Source organism: Cucurbita moschata, unplaced genomic scaffold (assembly GCF_002738365.1).
Source record: "Cucurbita moschata cultivar Rifu unplaced genomic scaffold, Cmos_1.0 Cmo_Scf00012, whole genome shotgun sequence".
Lineage (NCBI taxonomy): Eukaryota > Viridiplantae > Streptophyta > Magnoliopsida > Cucurbitales > Cucurbitaceae > Cucurbita > Cucurbita moschata.
This window is the reverse complement of record NW_019268528.1, coordinates 1,804,571-1,826,596: the sequence shown is the minus strand read 5'-3', so window position 1 is coordinate 1,826,596 and position 22,026 is coordinate 1,804,571. Positions and strand designations below refer to the sequence as shown.

General features: G+C 34.8%; 4 protein-coding genes across 6 annotated transcripts in view; 1 reads left to right on the top strand and 3 right to left on the bottom strand.

Moving 5' to 3' along the window:
- Positions 1–1,455, bottom strand: part of LOC111450592 (mitogen-activated protein kinase kinase kinase NPK1-like) — a 5,075-nt gene extending 3,620 nt beyond the window's left edge. For both annotated transcript variants that reach the window (XM_023090801.1, XM_023090802.1), the window contains exons 1-2: positions 991–1,455; positions 835–876 (exon numbers count right to left, since the gene is read on the bottom strand). In XM_023090801.1, the coding sequence (XP_022946569.1) occupies positions 835–876; positions 991–1,290 (342 nt within the window). In that variant the 5' untranslated portion in view covers positions 1,291–1,455. The remainder of the gene's footprint in view (positions 1–834; positions 877–990) is intronic.
- A 1,047-nt stretch (positions 1,456–2,502) lies between these two features.
- Positions 2,503–7,620, bottom strand: LOC111450550 (putative UDP-glucuronate:xylan alpha-glucuronosyltransferase 5). The gene is made up of 3 exons (XM_023090744.1): positions 6,599–7,620; positions 4,000–4,644; positions 2,503–2,990 (listed from the first exon to the last, which is right to left on the bottom strand). The coding sequence occupies exons 1-3, from the start codon at positions 7,440–7,442 to the stop codon at positions 2,695–2,697; spliced, it is 1,785 nt and encodes a 594-aa protein (XP_022946512.1). The 5' UTR covers positions 7,443–7,620; the 3' UTR covers positions 2,503–2,694.
- Positions 7,621–10,266: 2,646 nt separating this feature from the next.
- LOC111450231 (cyclin-P3-1-like) lies at positions 10,267–13,652 on the top strand. Of its 2 annotated transcripts, XM_023090245.1 has the most exons (4): positions 10,267–10,487; positions 11,366–11,477; positions 12,104–12,516; positions 13,273–13,652. In XM_023090245.1, exons 3-4 carry the CDS (start codon positions 12,116–12,118, stop codon positions 13,517–13,519), a joined length of 648 nt encoding a protein of 215 aa, XP_022946013.1. In that variant the 5' UTR covers positions 10,267–10,487; positions 11,366–11,477; positions 12,104–12,115; the 3' UTR covers positions 13,520–13,652. The 2 variants fall into 2 exon arrangements, with proteins under 2 accessions (XP_022946013.1, XP_022946012.1); XM_023090244.1 differs by lacking the exon at positions 10,267–10,487 and having other exon boundaries at positions 11,141–11,477.
- Positions 13,653–14,626: 974 nt separating this feature from the next.
- The window catches only part of LOC111450730 (mitochondrial Rho GTPase 1-like), a 10,041-nt gene continuing 2,641 nt past the window's right edge, over positions 14,627–22,026 (bottom strand). Inside the window, exons 6-15 of the mRNA XM_023090988.1 lie at positions 21,736–21,987; positions 21,122–21,190; positions 20,874–20,929; positions 19,322–19,403; positions 18,905–19,116; positions 18,735–18,804; positions 18,075–18,187; positions 16,975–17,125; positions 16,228–16,414; positions 14,627–15,061 (exon numbers count right to left, since the gene is read on the bottom strand). Coding sequence (XP_022946756.1) covers positions 14,988–15,061; positions 16,228–16,414; positions 16,975–17,125; positions 18,075–18,187; positions 18,735–18,804; positions 18,905–19,116; positions 19,322–19,403; positions 20,874–20,929; positions 21,122–21,190; positions 21,736–21,987 — 1,266 coding nt within the window. The 3' untranslated portion in view covers positions 14,627–14,987. The remainder of the gene's footprint in view (positions 15,062–16,227; positions 16,415–16,974; positions 17,126–18,074; positions 18,188–18,734; positions 18,805–18,904; positions 19,117–19,321; positions 19,404–20,873; positions 20,930–21,121; positions 21,191–21,735; positions 21,988–22,026) is intronic.

Genomic DNA, 22,026 nt, shown 5'->3' with positions numbered 1-22,026 from the left:
AAAAAAAAAAAAAAAAAAAAAAAAAAAAAAAAAAAAAAAAAAAAAAAAAAAAAAAAAAAAAAAAAAAAAAAAAAAAACTCAAATGTTGATAATAAATTTGAAAACTTCCTAGTTCATTTCAATTGGAAAACTTCCAATTTGTTCAAATTTACTTATGGTTTCTCCTAGTTCATTTCAATTTGAAAACTTCCGTAGTACCTCATAAATCATACTAAAAAGTTTTTATTGGGCAGTCCACAAAGTCTGAAAATTTATGATAGATTAGAATTTCTCAGTTATAAAAGCAGTCTAAGTTAATATAGTGGCATAAATTTAATTTTTTCTAATATCGAAAGGTAAAAGATAAAAACATAACACCATGTAAGAGGTGGGAATGTTTTTTAGAGTGTGAAGAGCATTGAAGTGCAATAGCCTTTTGGAGGTTAAGGGCTTAAGTAAGGTGAGGCATATAATATGCGACACAAATAAGAGAATAAAAACAAAAACAATGAGGCCTTGTTTAAGAAATCGTTGTGCTTTAAGTATTAAGCAAAACAAAAATGAATATAACTATCGAGTATCTAACTCAAGTCCATTAAAATTCAAAACTAACTGGAATTAACTAAACGAAATATGTCCAGGAAATGTTGATCAGGAATGTGGTTGGTGAAAAATGGCAGCTATAGTCAGTTACCGGCGATCCAGGATCATCAATTTTAAGCATTCTCGTCAATATATAGACTATATATAGAGAAAAATTAATCAAATCCATATTTGATTGCTTCAAAGACGAGAATCAAAGGAGAGTAAGAACAAAATCATATTATTAGAATCAGCTGCAAACTAAAAGCAAACCTGCGCTTTCTCCTTCGAAGCGCCATTTGCAGCAATCAGAACCTGGACGAGAACGACGCAGAAAACGATCAAAATGAGACCCAACGATTCCAAAACCAATCTCCAAAAGCACAATTCACCAACAAGCAATGAAACCGAACTTCAAAGGCAGCAAACCTGCTTGACAGCGAGAAGCTCTCCAGAGCCAAGATTCATACCCATATACACCCGACCAAAGGCGCCGCAGCCAATCAACTCGCCCTTGCGCCATCGAATCGGAGGGTCAGTTTCCTTGGGGATGGGAGGAAGAGCCGAGGACGAGGGGGAGTGCCTAGAAAACACTCTGGATTTCCGAATGCTGGAGTTAATCTTATCAACTAGGGCTCCAACTCCAATTGCAGGGGAATGAGGATCCTCATTCTCAAGAGGAGCGCGAAACACCAATGATCGGCGAACAGAAGCGAAGATATCTTGCATTTGAGGGATCGGAAGAGAGTAGAGAACGAGGAAATGAGGAATGTGCGACGAACAGGGTAAAGGGAGAGTGAATTGTAAGAGAAAATGAAGAGTTTCGATCAATGGCGGTCGCCAAGAAAGTCAGAGTCTAGAGAGAGAAAGAGAGCGGAGGGAAAAGAAAGTGGAGAATAATTTTCAAAAAAAGGAAATTAATTATTTTAAAATTAAAAATAAATAAATAATAATAAATAAAAAAAAGCCGACAGTGCAGTTTTTTAATTTTGAAGGAACCGCTCTCCGGTGGGGGAGAGGTCTAAAAAAAATTAAATTGATTTAATAATATTAAAAAATAGAGAGAGTATTCTTTGATTATAAATTCATAAACTGAGACTTTCATCTTCATGCACAAATCACAAAATCAAATAAATAAATATTAAGTAAATTTGATTAAATTATAGATTTTCTTTATATATTATTTCTTTTTATCTGAGTTATATGTTATCAAAGTCGTTGTTATTGTCTAATCGATTTTAGTTTGTGAGCTTACTTTCTTTCCAATTGTTTTCAAACATATATTCTCGCTCACATTTCCTATCAAAATCGTTGTTGCCTGATCGGTTTTAGTTTTTGTAAGTTTACATTCTTTAAAATTATTTTCAAACGTATATTCTCGCTCATGTTTTCTAATACATTTTTTACAAATGTGACTCGAGGCTCAAGCATATGTCGATGATGTCTGCGAAGTCTGAATTTCTTATGTTTCGTTGGTTTAGAACAAGTGTCACACAATCGCTCTATATTTATGTCGATTTTCTGTAACATTTTTTATTCTCTTAGAAGTTAAAAGTTCACATCATGCGGCTTTATCACAAGCTTAATAATTTGTAGATCTATCTATTCACTCTAACAATGACCTAGTCCGATGTAGTGTATTATAGGGAGTTTTCATTTTCTATTGATTCCTAGAAATTGAATAAAAAAAATAGTGCTACGCTTTGTTAGATGAACACGACCCAACCTACTTTGAGTATAAGCTCTCATTATTTTGCTTTAGGCTTCTCCAGAAGGCCTCGTACCAATAGTGAGAGTATTTTTTGATTATAAATCCATGATCATTCCCTAAATTAACCGATGTGGGACTTTTATCGTCCAACAAACTTATTAGACACTTTTCGAAAAAAACAAGTTATAAACGTTAATTACTCTACAATTTTAAGTCCCAAATTTTCTCTATTACTTTACAATCTCATTTCTCTGTGAAAAAAAACATGAACAAAGAGGAACTCTAAAGCTCAAACCTGTCTAAGTTTATATGTGAAAACCAAGAGAAGAAGCAATTGGAAGAAAAAAAGGTAAGGAACTTACAGATTTGTTGATGAGATAGTTGTCTCTTTTTTCTTTTTCTTTTCTTTTGATTGTTTGTGCCTATTGTCGATCCATAAAACGGCGTCGTCTAGGGTCTTTGATCTTGATCTTCCAATGGGCATCAGGGAAACTGGAGTTTCTGGCAAAACTTCTCCATTTTCTTAGCCTGAAATCCATCTTCTTCGTCAGTCCACAAAAGGGCTGCAGCTCTGCGGGCATGGCTTCGTAAACTTCCCACCATTTGGCATGAGCTGAGTCACTTGCAAAAATTTGGTGGTCTTCCTTGTCCCAGTTGCAGTCATAGTCCTTATAGCACATCCATGGCTTCATCCCCAGGTAATGTATTGCATAAGGATCTGTTCATAAACAATGTATTTATAATATCAAACACCAGTAAAAATTAACTAAACTAAGCTTTGGTGTACCAAGTTTAATGTATGAACTTATAAATCGGTACTTGAGAATTGTTGGAAGAAAAGTCCTACCTCAACTAATTAAGGAGTTGATCATGAGTTTATAAGTAAGAAATACATCTCCATTGATATAAGATCTTTCAGGGTAACCAAAAGCAAAGCCATGAGAGCTTAGGTTCAAAATTGATCCTAGTGGGTTTATAAGTGAGGAATACGTACATAACCAAAAGCAAAGTCATGAGAGTTTATGTTCAAAATTGATCATAGTGGGTTTATAAGTAAGGAATACGTACATAACCAAAAGCAAAGCCATGAAAGCTTATGTTCAAAATTGATCATAGTGGGTAAGTAAGGAATACGTACATAACCAAAAGTAAAGTCATGAGAGCTTATGTTCAAAATTGATCATATGGGTTTATAAGTAAGGAATACGTACATCTCTATCCGTATGAGACATTTCGAGAAAACAAAAAACAAAGTCAAACTCGTCGTGAGAGCTTATGTTCAAAGTTAACAATATCATCTCATGGCAATTAGCCAATGTGGGGTATGATATTATCCATTTGAGCATAAGATCTCATAGCTTTGCTTTGGGCTTCCCCAAAAGTCTTCACACTAATGGAGATATGTTCATTTACTTATATTTCCATGATCATTCTTTAAATTAGCCAATGTAGGACTTACACGTAACAATCTTCGGCACGTGTTATTATGGAGATGCTTGGTTCCTAACATTTATTTCATTCCATGCCTTACAAAGTATATAATAATATATAATCAGACTATGTCCATTGAATTTTATAAATATCAGACACTTTTTAGGATTTGAAAACTAATATCAAAATTTAATCTAAAGTTAAAAAGAAACTAAATTTGAATGACACCAAAGGAAGTAGTTTTAATCTAAAATCATAGGATTACGATTCAGAAAGTCAAGGTTAAATAGAATCACCTGAATTATTCTCAACGTTTTCCTTCTGAAAGATCTTGAGATGGTTGATCCTAGAAGGAAGCCTATGCCACCACGTGAAGACCTCATTCAAAAACCCTTGATCACCACCATTATAAGACTTCAACTCAAAGCTCTTAACCATCAAGTCCTCAAACAAGCAATTTGATGGCTCAACAACCATAAGCCCAGAATTGAACCTCATTTTGTTGTTAGCAGCGGCAGAGAGCTGAGGGAGGGCGAAGAACTCATCAATGTTCTTGAGAACCAAGAGGTCAGCATCAATGAAGACAATCTTGTCGTACTTCACGAGCTGCCATATTCGGAGCTTGCTGTAGTTCCACTCGTTATATGAGCCTTTCTCGGCAAAAGGGCTGCGTATGCGGTGGAACCTCATGATGTCCCACCCGGCGGCCTCGAGGGCGTCCAGGGATTTGTTGGTTATGGAGTTATCGACCAAGAGTACCAGGTCTTTGGATGTGTCGGTTAGGAGGAGGCTTTGAGCTAAGGCAATGGCGCCACAGACATAGGCTTCTGAGGAGTGGAGGATTGTCACGTACGCTTCTTTTGGCCTGATTCTAATTTGTTGGTCGGTTGAGTTGTTTTTTGGTGCTTTTTGTAACAAGAAATTCCTCCAAACTTCTCTCCCTGCAAAACCAACAAAAATATATATATCACAAATTTTTATTATCCCAAATTGAATTCATGCACGGTGGATTCACAATTCCCTGTCTTGATCTACCGAACTACATCGAAAATGAGTTCTTATTTCCTAATCTCAGATAAAGAAAATAATGATTGTTGGATGAAAATCCCACATCCGCTAAATTAGCGAATGATCATAGGTTTATAATAAAAAAATACTATCTTATTTGTATGAGGCAAAGTCCAAAGTAGAGCTACGAAAGGTTATACTCAAAATAGACAATATCATATCATTGTGGAGAGTCGTATTAATCTAACAATGATTACTTGGGATGGGGTTACCCAACAATACACAGCTAGATATCATTGAAATTCGACTATAATACATTGAATCATAAATTTCTTGGCTTGATCCAATACTATGGTATTTAACTAATAGACTAAATTACAAGAAACTCCTAAAAAGTAATTAACAATTCTAAATTTGGGGTAAAATAAAACATTAAACTTTAAAAGATATTAAATAGTTTAATCCAAATCCACACAATCAAATATTTATGGATTTACAGTAAATTTTTTAAGTTTCAGACACAAGAATATTTTTACAAAAATACAAATATATTTTATTTATTATAATTTAATGTTAGAATCAACACATGAATAATCAGATTCATATTTATATTTAATATAGTAAGAACATAACAATAAGAAGAAAAAAAAGAAGATAAAAACAGAATAATTCTCCTGCAGTCCAATGGCTGTGATTCTCATGAACAGCTATTAACTTACCAAACTTAGCAAAGAAAGAATCAATAAATCAATAATTAACTTGCCAAAATCTGCACATTTTCAGAAAACGTTTCTTTTGACTATGAATTTCAATACAGAAATTAATGTACTAAATTAACCCTATATCTAATTAAATTAATCAATCCATGACATATTATACCTTATTCTATACTTAAAAACCTTCATACAATTCAATCAAATTAAAAATAAAACATAAATTAAATTAGACGAACACAACTCTCCACAATGGTATGATATTGTCCACTTTGAGCATAAGCACTGATGGCTTTGCTTTGGGCTTTCCAAAAAGTCTCGTACCACAATGGAGAGAGTATTCCTCATACCATTAATTATGGAGAGAGTATTCTTTGATTATAAACCCATAATCATTCCCTAAAGTAGTCGATGTGAGACTTTCATCATCCAACACCTCCCCCTCGACTCCTTTTTCTTTTGGAGTCTTAGTCATTTTTTACTATGTCTTCGAGGATTTACCAATCTATTGACATGACTAAGTTTTAGGGCATGACTCTGATACCAGGTTAGGAATAACGGATCTCCACAATGGTATGATATTGTCCACTTTGAGCATAAGCTCTCATGGCTTTGCTCTGTGCTTCCCAAAAAACCATGATCATTCCCTAAATTCTTTGATTATAAACTCATGATCATTCCCTAAATTATTCGATGTGAGACTTTCATCATCCAACAATTTTAATCATTTAAAAATCAGACTGGGTATCGACTTTAATCATTTAAAAATCAGACTAGGTATCGACTTTGAGCATATGTGAGCAAAAAATAAGTACTAATGAATACTATACAGAGAATTTCAAACAAGAAAACATAGTAACCTAATTAGGAAGGGAGATTCTCGGACTTTCCTTCTAAGTACTCTACTCGTCTCACTCGCTTAGTTGACTAAGATTGACCGAGAGAGACTATGGTAAGGTAGCTTAATCTTCTTTTTCGGACCTATGTATAGCTATAACCACTCTACTAAATGCTTTTGCTACATTAAAAAAAAAATGAAAGAATTAAGCATATAATCATCACATATTCCAAGAAAATCAGTAACGCCAATGAATTAATGAAAAACAAGAAGAATTAGGAAAATAGATTTTAAAGGAAAAAAATAATTTCCAGAAATGAACGAAGAAAAACCAACCTGTCCGAGCATAAACAGGCGCAAGCTGGCAGGATCCAAAAGGCATCAAGATTTTCTGTTTCAATCTCCTCAACTCCGGTTTATACACCGAAACTCCCTCCACCGTATGATCAGGATTCACAAGATCATCACATCTGAAAATCTCTCTCATGGGACCACATGCTCCCACAAACGCAACGTACACCGTCTGAAGCAGATCTTCCTCCACCCACCCGCTCGCCAGAGCCACTCTCGCCGCCGCGAGATTCGCCTGCAAGCGAAACGCGTCTCTGAATATCCCTTTCTTGCACGGAATCCTCACTATCACGAGGTTTAGATCAGTGTAGAGCTCAGTTTTCGGCATTGGAATATCCGGACATTTCGGCGATTTGAACTTCTCGTCTTCATCGATCCACTCCGGAAACAGACTCGTCCATTCGACATCATTCCCGACACGATCAAAATGAATCCGAACGGTCTCGATTCTTTGTTTCGATTCTTCCGCTAAGCCGAGAAGGTCGAATACATCGTCGATTCCTTCGTCGTTGTCGCTTATGTTGATTAATCCGATTTTGATCTTCTCCTGACCTCGAAATTCCTTCTCGCTGGCGGCGGATTGAGGCCTGTTGTTAGTGGTTGTAGCGGCGATAATCGGAGGATTGTTGGAGTTAGAGGAGAGAAGAATGAGAGAGAGGAACAAACAGAGGAGGAAGAAGAAGAAGAAGATGAGAATGGAGGAGGATTTTCTTCTGTTACTGTAAGAAAATTGTTTGGTACTTACAAAGAGATTCTGCGACGACGACGGAGATTGAGAAGGCTTGATGATCCATTGCTTGGAAGTGGAGGGAGCTTTAGCGAAGGCCATGAAGGATGGCCGGAGATTCAGAGGAGAGAGAGAGAATTAGAGGTGAGAGGAAGCCATGGAAATGGAAGCTTTGGTTTTAGATAGTAATGGAATTTGCATGGCAGCACGTTGCAGTTGTTAATGGACGAAGAATTGCGTGCCTTCCTTTTGTTATGAATCTTGGTGGACTTTTCTATCGTACTCTCTCACGCGCCTCTCTGGTGCGTGTACCTTACTTTCTACACAATTATTTTATTAACGAGTATATATATATTATCTTAAATTTTTTATTTTTATTAAATGCAAAACAGTTACAATAGAATAGCGATTTTTATTTTTTATAAATTTTTTCTTTATTCTTATTATTTTTTGTAATTAATATCTTAATTTTTTTTTTTGTTGAAATTAGGAAGTTAGATTTTTCTTTATTATTATTATTTTGTTGTAATTAATGAGTGGATTTAGTGAAATTAACATGAAATGAAAATAGGTAAATTTTTAATTTAAAGTTTAATTAGATGAAATTGGAAATGAGTAAAAATTGATAGTACGGAAAAAAATAATTTAATAAATACTACTTATTTAACGAATTTAATTGATTGATATTAATTAATTTTGTGATAAATTGACGAAAGAATGGCTCGGGCTAATAGTTGCGATAATTGTAACGAGAATTGAGAAAATATTTCTTTTTAATTGGCGATAAATAAAAAAATTAGAAAATATTACGAGATTTAAGCTCAAGACATATAAAAGCTCTAATTATAGTTTTGCTCGTGATGAATCTATAAATACCGACAGGCATTGTCGTATGCGAGTTTGCGTGTGATAGTTAGGAACTCTAATGGTGAAACGATGCTCGTGGTTTGATAGTTGAATGTTGTTTGGATTGGCGGTTCTCACAGAAATTGTTTGTTTTTACCGCTGAAATTGAGATAACTATTGATACGGGATTTCAAGCTTAAACAAATGGTTTTAATAACAAAATCTAGTCATTTGTTTATGAAATTCGAACTTATCATCTGCAATAGCTTATGTTAGGCTTCTGTCATGCTTCAAGAAGTTATAACACGACCATTACGGTCAACGTTTTAGTTAAGAAACATCGTGGGTGTGAAATATTTAATTTTTTTTACTCTTATAAATATCTCATTTTTATTAAAATTTTTAAATATTATTTATTTTTATTGCAAATATTCAATTAAAATAATTAATAATTAATATAATCTTATATAAATAAATTATGGGATTAAGTAATAAAATAAAGCACGTTTTTTTAAAAAAAAAATATTGGTAGATGGGAACGTGGAGGAGACTATTTGAATAAAAAAATTATTATCTTTATCCCTTTTTTTTAAATTAGAGAAAAACATTTTTTTTTTTAATAATAGAAGATTTTTTTGATAGTGGAATATCGGATTATACAAAGTCGGGTCACCCCTTACTCTATCATTATTTTCGGGTGTTAGACTCTCTGTCTCCCGAGAAGTATAATGGTGGTAACTTTTGAAATTGGTAATACCATATCAACCTTAGACAACTCAATGTTTTAACCGTCCAGTGAATAAATTGTCTTAGAGTTACACTGTAAGATTGTGATGAACTGGAGTTGTCGTCGACCCCGTCCTCCCTCGTGATCAAAACTATCATCTCCAGTCAGATCAGTCACTTCATTTCCTTTAATTAATACAAATGATTCGTTTGGTAGGAAAGTTATCTCCTTAAAGATGAGATTATATGTACTGGACTTATTTACCCGAATATGTTGGGTCGGAATAAATTAAAAAGCTAAGTAATAGTCAACCTAAGAGGCTCGAGTAACTTGAGATTCCTAAGTACATATCCTATATTCGTGCAAACCAAATAAAGTATTTTAGATGTCTATTTCATATGATTATTGAACACGCCGATCGTATAAGGAGGGAATTTAAAACTCTTGAGATGCCTCTTGTATGGTCAACCTAAGATGCTCAAATAGCTCGAGATTCCTAGGTATAACTCATACATTCGTGCAAATCAAATAGAATAATAAAAATGTCTATTTCATAGGAATCTTGGATTCTCACGAAACCATCTATCCGTTAACATCAATTTTTGAATAATTCAACAATGTTCTAGAATTTTAGTCACGTACATTTTGGAAAAATTATTAAGAGGTCATCCAACATAAAATTATTTCGAGTAAAATATGTTTAACCATGAAGTTTTTACAATTTAACCACCGTAAAAAAAGGAAAGTGCATTTAAGTTTTTCTTAGCTATAGTATACTCATGATTTCTCTCATTCGGATAAAATATCAAATCTTGATGTACTCGATATCACAAATTTCAATTTTCAAAGATTACAAAGTTCGAGAGTAAAAATGTTTGATTAATCACCACACTTAAATGATGTGAAAGTTATCTTATTTACAATCAAATAAATTACAAGAATATGGAAAGAGTAATAGTGGAAATAACAATAAATGAAAAGATACGTGTGGATCAAGTTTGATAGTTTATAAAAAAAAATGAATGATGTAATGGAGAGTGGATGTGATGTCCCATGATAATTGAGAAGATAACAAAACATCATTTATAAGAGTGTGGAAATCTTTTCCTACTAGACGGGTTTTAAAGCTTTGAGGGAAGACCCGAAAGGAAAAATCGAGGACAATATCTGCTAACGGTGGATTTGCGCCGGGCATGTTGTTGGTGTGAAATCAATCAAATTGGACAAACCCGACAAACACCAAATGAGTCCGACCCAAATCTGATTCTTACGAACGTGTGATGCTTTTGCTCAAACCCCATTTCTTGCGCTACACTCCAAAATTCAAACAAACCCATCAAACCCCAAAGCTTTCCTCTCCACCCGATTCATTTTCATGTAAGAAAAACTTCCCTTTCCCACCAATTTTCTGGGCAAACAAACAAAATTCCTCTACCCTACACCACTTCCACCATTTCCATGGAACCTTTCAACCCTTTCTTTGCATACCCATTTAATCCAAAAACAGGATTCCCCATCTTTTGGCGCAAAGCCCTGCCTCCAGATTGGTCACATAGCCCAGAACCCATCAATCTGTAAGCTAGTTCTTCGTTCCCAACTTCAGAATTCAGATGGGTTTTTATTGTTCTTTCTTTTTCTTGCCTGATTGTTGTGAGTGTCAAAGTAAAATGATGAACAAATGTGATGATTCTTGTTCTACATTGCTTTCGATTGCGTAATGATTTTTACCCACGTTTTGGTTTCGAATTTGGGGTTCCCAAAAGATGAGAGATCGTAATAATCCTGCAAATTACTACCATGGAAAAGGAGATTTTATAGCTTTATGTGATGTTCTTGGAACTTTTGGCCTCCCAACAAGCCATTATTGTTCTTGTTTGTTCATCCTCTGCCTGTAACTTAGCTTTTCTGAAAAGGAATCACTACAAGGGAAGATTCGGATTATCTTGTTGATCGAATATCTCAAAGCAAGAACACTTGTTTGAGATTCGAATTACGAGTTTAATCTCTGTGTTCTTTCTTTGTGTTTCATATATGTCTCAGTTGTGTATTTGATGCTTTTTTCCCCAATGGGTTTCTTAGAAGAATGCTCCAAATGCTTAACACTTTTCCATTGTGATTTGAAAGCTTCAATAATTGTGTGCCCAAATGGACCCAAAGGACATGAAACAGTTGTCCTTGGTGACTATACCTGAAAGGAAAGAATAAAAATAGATTAAAGCTACTTTATTCATATTCCTCTCTAATATTCCGAAGAAATGAACCAAACCAGAATCTAGAGAAATTGCTATCTACAGGCCAACGTTATGAAGAAGCTGATTTTAATACCAACTTTATCTTTCTCTGCTCATGATGAACTGCCTAGCTTTTCTGAAGAATGCTCAAGCAATATAGCCTGAGAGAAGGTTATTGAAGAAGCTCTGACTTACAAACCCCTTTTTCTGATGCATTTCAGGGTCTGTGAGCTACTTTTGTGTGCAGTTCTCCTCGGATCGTCCCCTCTTTGTTTGTCGAAGTAGTACACGAGCAGTTGCTTCCAGAACTTGATTTCTTCCAAAGAATTCTGGGTAAGATTTAGATTCTTGTTCCTTGTGTTTGAGATGATTTCTGATGGGATGAATAAATTGTTCATAAGCTATTACTTTAGTGTTCAATGGCTTGAAAAGAGGAGATTCCTCATCTGATATTGTTAGAATCATTTTGAACTTAGAATTTGTTGGAAAATAGTTTGTGTGAGATCTCACGTCAGTTGGAGAGGGGAACGAAGCATTCTTTATAAGGGTGTGGAAACTTCTCCGTAGCAGACGCGTTTTAAAACCTTGAGGGGAAGTTCGGAAGGGAAAGCCCAAAGAAGACAATATCTAGTAACGATGGGCTTGGGCTCTTATAAATGGTATAAGAGCCAGACACCGGGCGATATGTTATCTAGAAGGAAAAGCCCAAAACGGACAATATCTGCTAGCAGTGGGCTTGAGTTTGGGTTGTTACAAATGGTATTAGAGCCAGACATCGGGCGATATGCCAGCGAGGAGGCGAAGCCCGAAAGGAAAGGTCCAAAGAGGGGAGGACGATATCAATAATGTAGGTTCTAATATTAGATTAAGAGGGACCCATGGGTATTATTTGATTGTTTCTATGCCATTCACTAAGGATTATGTATGAGTTAAGTAAATAATATTTGTGCATTATGCAGGTCTAGATAAACATGAGAAAGATGGCAGATAATGGTAAGGATTTTCAAGTAGAAACAGATTCACTTCTTGGACTGAGTGAATCTGGGAAGCTTATACCGAGCTCTTCTCGAGTGTTATCGATTCTTTCCTCTACGTTTGAGAGATCGATTCAGAAGAACGAAAAATTGTTGAAAAGGCTCAAAAAGAAAGACAGTGTCACAATTTTCCATGGTTCCCGAGCGCCCACTATGAGCACTGGACAATATATCGATCGCATCTCGAAGTACACATGTTGTGGCACGCCTTGCTTAGTTGTTGCCTACATATACATCGAAAGGTATCTTCAAAAGATGGGTGCTTACCTTACTTCTTTGAATGTCCACCGCCTTTTGATCACTAGCATCATGGTTGCAGCGAAGTTTAACGACGCCGGGTAAGTTCTAATATCGCCTCGTTAGCTTAACTGTGTAATTAACTCGAGATGACAAGATTTTGAGATTGGAGATTATCTGCAGCTTAGTCTTTCCATTCATGCTCAACGCTTACTCTCTTTCAGTTGACTCACCCTTCATCAGTTCAGTTCAGGTTTACATATGTCAAGTCCACCGCTAACCGTTATTGGCCTTGGGGTTCCTCTCATAGTTTTAAAATGCGTCTACTAGGGAGAAGATTCCACACCCTTATAAGAAATGCTTCGTTCCCCTCTCCAACCGACATGCGATCTCACAATCCACCCCCTTTTGGGCTAGCATCCTCACCGTCCAGGGATTGGCTCTATACCATTTGTAATAGCCCAAGCCCACCGCAAGCAAATATTGTCCTATTTGAGCTTTCCCTTCTGGGCTTCTCCTTGAGTTTTTAAAACGCATCTACTAGGGAGAGGTTTCTACACCCTTATAAAGAATGTTTCGTTCCCATCTCCAACCGATGTGGGATCTCACAATATAGTTGACCATTTTAGTAAAGAAATGGATTAAATAGATGATTTAGTCCCTCATGTTTGATTCATTCTTCAATTTTGTGCAATATAATAGTAACGTTAGAAGACAATGACATGCAACTCAAACCATTGAGTCACTTGTTCGATACTACTAAACCCGATATCGTGCATCTCATCTGTCATATTTTGGCATGCCTGTTTCCTCCTGATTTCTGGGATGTTATACACAACTTGTGCTATGCTATGCAGGTGCTATAACAATGCCTTTTATGCCAAGGTAGGAGGAGTGAGCACCAAAGAAATGAACAGCATGGAGATAGAATTGCTATTCAATTTGGACTTCAGACTTCATGTCACTGCAGATGTGTTCAGAGCTCACTGTTTGCAGCTCCAAAAGGAAGGTCTGGGGGAGAATCAAATTGATCGACGACCCGGGAACAAGACTCGAACGAGATGCTTACCTCAAATCGCAAGCTATACTTGCAGAGCCATTTAAACATTCCAAGAAATCTCTCTTGAATTTCATGGTTAGTTAGTGTTCTATCTTTATCAAGTGAACTGGAAAATTTTTATAATTCAATAATGCTTAATCACTTCTCCTTATGCTCACCGAGAAAAATTTGTAATTTTTTTTGGGAGTCCATGACTTCAAATCCTTGTCTTTCAGAACTGGACAATTAAAATGATAATAATAATAAAAAATCTATTTCAATAAATAAAACAATTTTGAATTCTTTAAAATTATTTTTGGGATTTGATAAAACTGAATAATTATTAGTTTATGTAGAACCATTTTGGTTACTCTTACAAAATTATGCTAATGGTTGCTTTTAAAATCAACTTTTTAAATCCTGAAAATTTATTGTAAATCACCCTAGTTCTGATTTCTCTATTTTTTTTTTTTTTAATAATACCGATATTGAATAGAACATGTTGACCTAGATCGTAAAACTAGCTTATTTTATTTAAAAGAATCAATTTTAATTTATTAACACATCATCAAGGTAAAGTTTTTGAAGAGGAATAACGAGTTTTTAAAGTTTTTGAAGAGGAATAACGAGTTTTTAAAGTTTTTGAAGAGGAATAATGCAGACGTATATGTATGTATTTTTTATAACAGATAATCTTATTGATGATTAAAATAAATGTAATATGCCATATAATTTATGAGACTACGCCAAGCCAAGCCAAACCAAACCAAAGAAAGAAATGACTATTTTATCTATGAAACTTGTACTGAAAATCTCTTTTTAAATGATGACTATGAGCATATTAGACCATATCTTTAAAGTTCTCCAAATGCATCTCAAATCAACTTTTAAACTATTCTATTCAGTACACATGTTTAACACCATGGACAAAAAAATGAGAGCAAACAAGGTAGTTTCTCTTTCTAACACACGAATAAATTCATTAACCTTCTTTTTCCAACAATTTATGTATATATAGATCATCCATGTGTCTTTGGGATAGTGTAATTTATAGGGCAAAAACTCACCCTGACCCATCAAAAGTTCAAATTATTTCCACCAAATAAAGTTCTTTCGACATATAGAGATCAATGAACATTGTTCAAGCAAAATTGAAGGAAGAAACAATTGAATATTTCCATAGCAAAAACTTCTCATTTCCCTTCTTGAATAACTGGTCTGATTGTACAACCATAAATCCTAACATTATTTGGGTGGTGGAGGGGGGACGACCCTATAGCAGAATAGGGTTCCACAATTTACTGTTAACATAAAATTATCATACAGAAAAACCAGAGTGCTAAAACTAAAGCGTGCTCCTTTGATTGAAAATTGCAACTTATCTATCATCTATTATATCTAATAAAGCCAACTCGGGAAACCCAATAGAATCAGAGAAATGGCAAAAGGTCTGAGCATTGAGCAGATAGAAGTGTAAGGATTTAGGATACCAACCATATCTAAAGCGAAACGATTCGTAGTGCCCTTCATCATTTACCTGGAAGAATTCTTCCTCGCGAGGTAAACACGGTAAGCGGCCAGTCCGACGATCGTAGCAGCAGCTCCAACTGATGAAAGCACGTTACAAAATCAGTCAGAAATGTTTTACAGGATAGGGTGGGCCATCAAATGGCATATAAAAAGAACGCATAAAAAGATGAGTCGAACAAAAACTAAGACTATCAATACAAGTGAGGATTTCAATCCAAAAGAACAACACTAGAAACGGTTGGTGCCGAACACTCAAAAGAGAAGCACTAAACCTGGCCACAGATTCTCTTCTAAAGATCTCTCCACTGCGGTAAACATCATGTTGTTCCTCTCTATCCGATGGGTCTCATAACACAATGAAAAAACTAGCACCCCACTGGATCTACCCTCATCATAAAATGACAAAATAATATATATATTTTTTTAAAAAAATACAAATTCACATTCAAAAAGAAAAAAGAAAAGAGAGAAGCAAAAAAACCTCTCCTTCAACAGAACAATAGTCTTAGTTTCCAACTAGATTAAACACCAAGCTAACTCCAAAAAGTATTCCCAACTTGGGCGACAAACTCTTGGCGAAAAAGGTCCTCTCCGAAAGGTGAGTCAATTTTTAATCTTCATCAAGACAAGGTTTAAAAAAGATAAACACTCATCACAATCCAATTTTATCCTTGCACTTGCTCATCAACCACCTCCTTAGCGATTAAAATGAAATCAAAGATTTTCCTTTCAAACCCAAAGGTTTATCAATTTGGCACTATGATCCAAGAATGTCATTCTTGAAAAAACCACTGAATCCAGTATATCCTCTTGTCATTCTTGAAAAAATCACTGAATCCTGAAGTATGTCCTTACTGATGATATCCCAAGAGAATAAAGTTCATTACTTCCACCAAGAAAAGGAAAAAAAGTGATTTTCCAAGACATCTGGAAGCGAGAATCATACCTATCAGGTTGATATGTACCAAACCAAGTATTAGTAAGTTTATGATTATATAGCAAAGATAACCCACTGACACTTGAATCAGGTAGGGAGTTTGCCTGAGCCATTTTCAAAAATGTTTTCTACTTATGATATCAAACATGGAAATATGCCTTATAAACAGTGATTAAATAACTTGTAAAAGTTTAACACGTGGAGTAATGAAGAAAAATGTCACACAGCAGTGGAATCTAATATTCATTCCCGAATAGGTTTTTCATGTTACCTGAGTGGATGGCAAAACTATAGAAATCAACATACCTGAAACAAACATAAGAGAGCGGTTTATGAGCTTGTGATAATGCTTGCGAGTTCTGCCTGCCTCAGTTTCAGGGATACTTAAATGAGGGTGCTCTGCAGCAGATGCAATTCTTCGGAATACATTATTGAAATCACCCAATTTTGTGCTGATAGGTATTGGAGCTTCTATACCCATATCTTGGCTCACCTACAAAATTGCAACGAGACTATTATGATAAACAAAAATGATGAGAACGATGATATTCAAAGGTTCAGGATTTCAATCGCAATCATACTTAAAATACTACATGGCAATGGTGGACCCAACAAAATATGGATTACAAAGAAAAACCATAAACAGATTCAATACTCGCTAAGGAAATTGTATTGTTTACTTTTTAGTGCGAAACCAAATTTCATTCAAATGAACAAAATTATGTAAGTATTTAACTTACTAAAGGAATTTTTTTTGTTCAAATAAAGAATTTGAGCAACTGATTCTAATAGTTGATGAATCGTTGTTTCCATAGGAGAGATGAAGTGAAGTGAGCATGAGCACTAAACAATTTGTAAACAAACATAATTTTTTCTCATTAGAATAGAAATCCTCACATAGAGAAGTTTATGGTAAACCTGTTATCTACAACATTCTGATTCAGTGGAGATTTACTTTTATACTATATACGAATTCAGTGTAAATATCAAAACGGTAATGATGTCCTGTGTGAACAATCGAATTTGTATGATACATAGAGAACAAAAAATTACCCTCGTAGAATCTTGAATGGCCAAGGGAAATGAATCGAGGTCATCTTTGGCAGCAACAATTAAACAAGGCACCTCATAGCCAGTATCCTCACCATGACTTGCGACTTCAACCAGTAAATCAGTTGCTTTCTTCCAGGAGGACTCGTCAGAGCTGGAAAAGAAAACAAAGTTGGTGCTATACATTTGGATTCAAAAGTTCATTGGCATAAACATGTAAGGAATTGTTTATAATAATATCAAAAATACATATTTCTTCTTCATTACGTTAATAGAAACAGGTATTCTACAGAAAGATCGAAGAGAACTCGTAACAAAAATACTTAAAGGTATGTTTTATTGGAGTGATGTGCAGTACAAGTAGAAGCTCACTGCCCTAATAACCAATTAGTCCACGCACCTAGAAAACCAATCATTAACAAGAAGAAAGGGGAAAAGGAACTACTGGTAGTCCATGCAACTAGATAACAAATCATTAACAAGAAGAAAACAGAGAAAGAAGAAACGAAGATAAGACTTTGAATTAATTTATAACTGAAGCCTTGGGGCACACCATTCTTAGATTCATTATTTAAGCAATCTAGTAAACCCTACTTATGATGATGTACAAATCTAAAACATCAGAGGTTATAGCCCTTATTTAGAAACGTTGGTTGGAGAGGAACGGTAAATTTGTTTGTAGATTTTTTTTAACTCTTGGGAATGCATAAAGTAGCTCTTCCTCGTATAATCTTTCCAAGTCCTTTCATAATTATGATTCTCTTTTGATTTACACCAACTGGCGTAGCATCTTGATATCTCCCTTAAGAGGTTGGGTGAGTGTCCCATTCCTTTTGATTTTTCCACGTAGCAATGAAAATAACATGCTCAGAAAATGAAATTATAATGGAGAGGAATAAAAAAAAAAAAAAAAAAGTGGCCATCAAAATAGAAAACTGTGGCACAAGCTTATATAAATTTGTCACACCCAGGCTTTCCTCCTTTTCGGAATACAAATGCCATTTTCCAATCCAAAAATAAAAATATTATCATCCTAATATAGCACAACATTGTTAATAAGCAATGGCCGTTTCCATTAAAAAAAAAAAAAAAAAAGAAGTTACCTGTCATGCACAAATAGTGCAATGTCACAAGCAGCTAAAGACTCTTTGCCAGACAACAGTTTGTTCACTCCATCTTCAGGTATTTCCCTCAAAATAAGGGTTTTTTTTGTTCCCTTCAAACCAAATAAAGAAATTTATAGACAAAGAAACTAACAGATAACCGCATACAGCATAATTTCTTAACAAAAACTGATGTCGATCATTTGATTTTATATCCCAAAAAGTGACTATCATTTTGCTGATCTTTGAATATATGTAGAGAAAAATAATCAAAAGAGCAACAACTTCAATGATCAGTATATGGAACTTTGTAAAAGGTGAACAAGTACTAAATCTGAGCAGCAGGAGTCTGCACTCCCTTTCGGAATTCAATAATGCCTATTAAATGTGAACCATAAATATTCTAGAAAAGAATCAATTTCTAAAACAATTTAGTTACTCAATCAATTACCGGAAGTATCTAAACGCAAGCATATTATATGGTAGCTAAACCATATTTCACCAACTTGACGTACCATCTAAAAATAATCATTAACTTCCTCCACCAGGTTTAATTGCTTCCAATTTTACAAATTGTGGACATAGGTTATATTAAAACCAAGAAATTTGGAAACTGAATCTATGGTCAATTTTTCAAAACAAGGACATAGCAGCACTTACTCCAGGTTGGTCGACAACGTTTACAGCATAGCGTTCTTCAGTCGTAGGAATATAAGTCTCAGAAAATGACCTGTGCATCAAATTTTCTTAACAAATGACATGCTCTGTAACAAGTACTGTAGAATTAATGCCTCCAACAACTAGATAAGTAGAGAATGTTGAAAATAAACCTTGCAAGAAATGCATCCAATAAAGAAGATTTTCCAGCCTTCTTAGGCCCAAACACAAAGCACTGAAGAACACTTCGGTCCAATTGTTGCTTCTTGCGGTCTAACCGCCGTTTCCTTGTCAAACGAACAGCAGATGCAGGATCACCAGAGTAACCAATGTATATCAGGTTCTCTATGGTGTAAACTGGGTTTAGGAGTGTCATGAGGGACCACTGCAGCAATTCAAGAAGAATAGACAACAAATACACTTCTTTTAGAAGAAAAACCTATCTGTATCAAAAACTGCATGGTGGAGGAGAGGGGGAGGGGTTAAATGAGAAGAGTATGCATGCACCTTCAAGTACCAAAAAGTTAGAGAGAGATGAAAGATATCGGGTTATCAGGGAAATAGTAGAAAAAATTAGGTTACAAACATACCAGTGATAAAAAGTCATCAATCGACAATCCTCCCATTGCATTTCTCTCTGCAGAATCTCTGTATGGAAATTCATTCCAAGGACTGGAGTTTCAAAGAAAATGTTGCATAAGAAATCATGGAAGCTCATAGGTATGCCAAAAAAATAAATTATGTCGACAAAAATAATGATTGCCAAATTAGTCAACTAATAAACGTTGGAGTAAATCTAAAAAACCTCTTTTGAATGCATAGACCTAGGATCGAAACAGCCACAAGTTAAATATGACAGGTCTTCACGACGGAATTAAGACTATAAATACAAGACTAGGCAAAAAGGGAAATGTTCTAATAAACGTTGGAGTAAATCTAAAAAACCTCTTTTAAATGTATAAACCTAGGATCTAAACAGCCACAAGTTAAATATAACAGGTCTTCATGACGGAATTAAGACTATAAATACAAGACTAGGCAAAAAGGGAAATGTTCTATCACAATTGCATTAGCATATTTGAAACAACATTACATGAGATTTGGAGATTAATTAGTCGCAAGGTAGGCATGAAAACATTTAGAAAACAAGCATTACAGGGGCAAAAAGACTATTCTTTAGTAAGAACATAATAGAACCCAAAAAACTAGAATGATATTGAAATGCAAACGATAGAAGAACTATATTATAACAGCCTCGAGGTACTTAGAACTTCCCCTATTTTGAGATACCACTCAAAAGTCAAAAGTACAATAGCCCCCAAGGCTCTGTAATTCGAGGTACTTGAACCCTCCCTCTCTTGGAATCACTCGAACCTTAACTAACTAAATAATTCTGTCTTCACCTTGATCCCACCCCCTCTAATTATAACCAACCATACTATTATATCCTTACTATTATAATAACATTCCTAGTTCCTATCTAGAATCTTGATAAAGTTCCGTTCTAAATGAATAATCGAACATTGATTAAAAAGAGAGAAAGCGTGTGTGTGTGTGTGAGAGAGAGAGAGAGAGAGAATACAAAGCATCACACAAAAATCTTGATAGGATTTCTATCAGAATATAACAATACATCACACAAAAAAAAAGGCAAACTAAAGAATGCAAGGCATACAAAAATCTTGATAGGATTTCTATCAGAATATTGCAGAACTAAGGGTAAAAATTAGGGGGCTATGTGAAGAGACAGTATAGAAAGGGAACAAATAACACTCTCACTGGTAAGGTCAACTAACAGTCTAATAAGACTCGAAACTATCAATTTAATGTCTATTAGGTCTAGAAATTTTAGGTCGAGGACCATGACAAAAAAAAAATTAAACTTCAAATTGAAAACCGGAGGACATTAAAACTTTTTAAAATTGAAGGACTAAGTAGACATAAACCAGAAAGTTCAAGGATTAAACTTTAACAAATTAATAAAAATAACACATTTCAAAAAACCAACGAATGAGAGAAAAAAATATGACAAATGATTTTCTCTCTCAATGCACGAGGATGCCATTCTAAGCTTATAAATGTTTGAACCATAATCCTCCAAAATGACATGAAGAAAACTATCAAAAGCTGTGAAGCTAATACCTCTCTGGTGCTGTAGAAAATAGTTCTTCAAGATCGCGAGGCCGTAAGGCACCATCCTGGTGGGTAAAGAAAAGATATGCAGGTGATAGCTTCAGCTATTTTGTGATAAGCACTTGGCAATGAAAACAGATGCATAAGCTAGATTCAATTCTCACAATTAAAAAAAAAAAAAAAAAACAAATCCTAGGTTGAGAAAGAAACAAATAAACTAAGAATTTATAATTAGGAAATTAGAGACTAAGACATACACCATCACCATCATAGAGTTCAAATATTCCCCGTAGAAACTCGATGGCTTCATTTGTGAGCTCCACACTCTACAAAAAGAACAGACTTCAAATAAGAAATTTTGAACTAGAATTAGAATAACATGGAACACTTTAAACAAAACCAATGAAACAATTACTAAATGTAGTATACCATCTTACAAAATCAACAGAAGCCCGATGGAAAAATACTGGGCAAATCCTAACCCTTTTTTTAATAAGATTATAGCATACCTTGAAATGAAGAATACAAACAACAAGAGAACAAGAAATCTTTCCTATACCTAGCTAAGGAAAATCACTCCACTTGAAAGTGACAAATTTCACAGCCCAAAAGTCAGCCATCCATCCACGAAAAGAAAATTGTTTCCATTCAAAAAGTATTGTCCACATGTACATTCTTAATTTAAAGCCTGCCCCATGAAAGTGAAAGAAATAACTGTTTCGAGAAAAATCTAGGAGAGAACAAATAAATTGTATAGACTGTAAAAAATCAATATTTATTAAGTTCAGCAAGATTTGAAAGTCTTTATCTGTGCGGTGCAGTCGACCTTTTATACAGAAGTTGAGAAGACTGCTATATGATTTTTCATTACCTGATCTGGAGCTCTCTTTCCAAGAGCTGGGATAAGTTCATCTGCAAGCTTGATATCATTATTGTACCCAAACTTCCTGAGCACAGTCCATGTTGTCTCCAAACGCCCCTTTTCTATAAATAAAGCATGTAGAAAAAGGAATCCTGTCAAAGTGAGCCCACGATCATTCACTCCTTCAGGAAGTTTTTCTTGCACAACCCTCTTAACACCCACAATTTCAGAAGGTTGTAAAGGAGCATTGAAACATTTGACCTGATGACAAGATTAACAAAAAAAAAAAAAAAAAAAAAA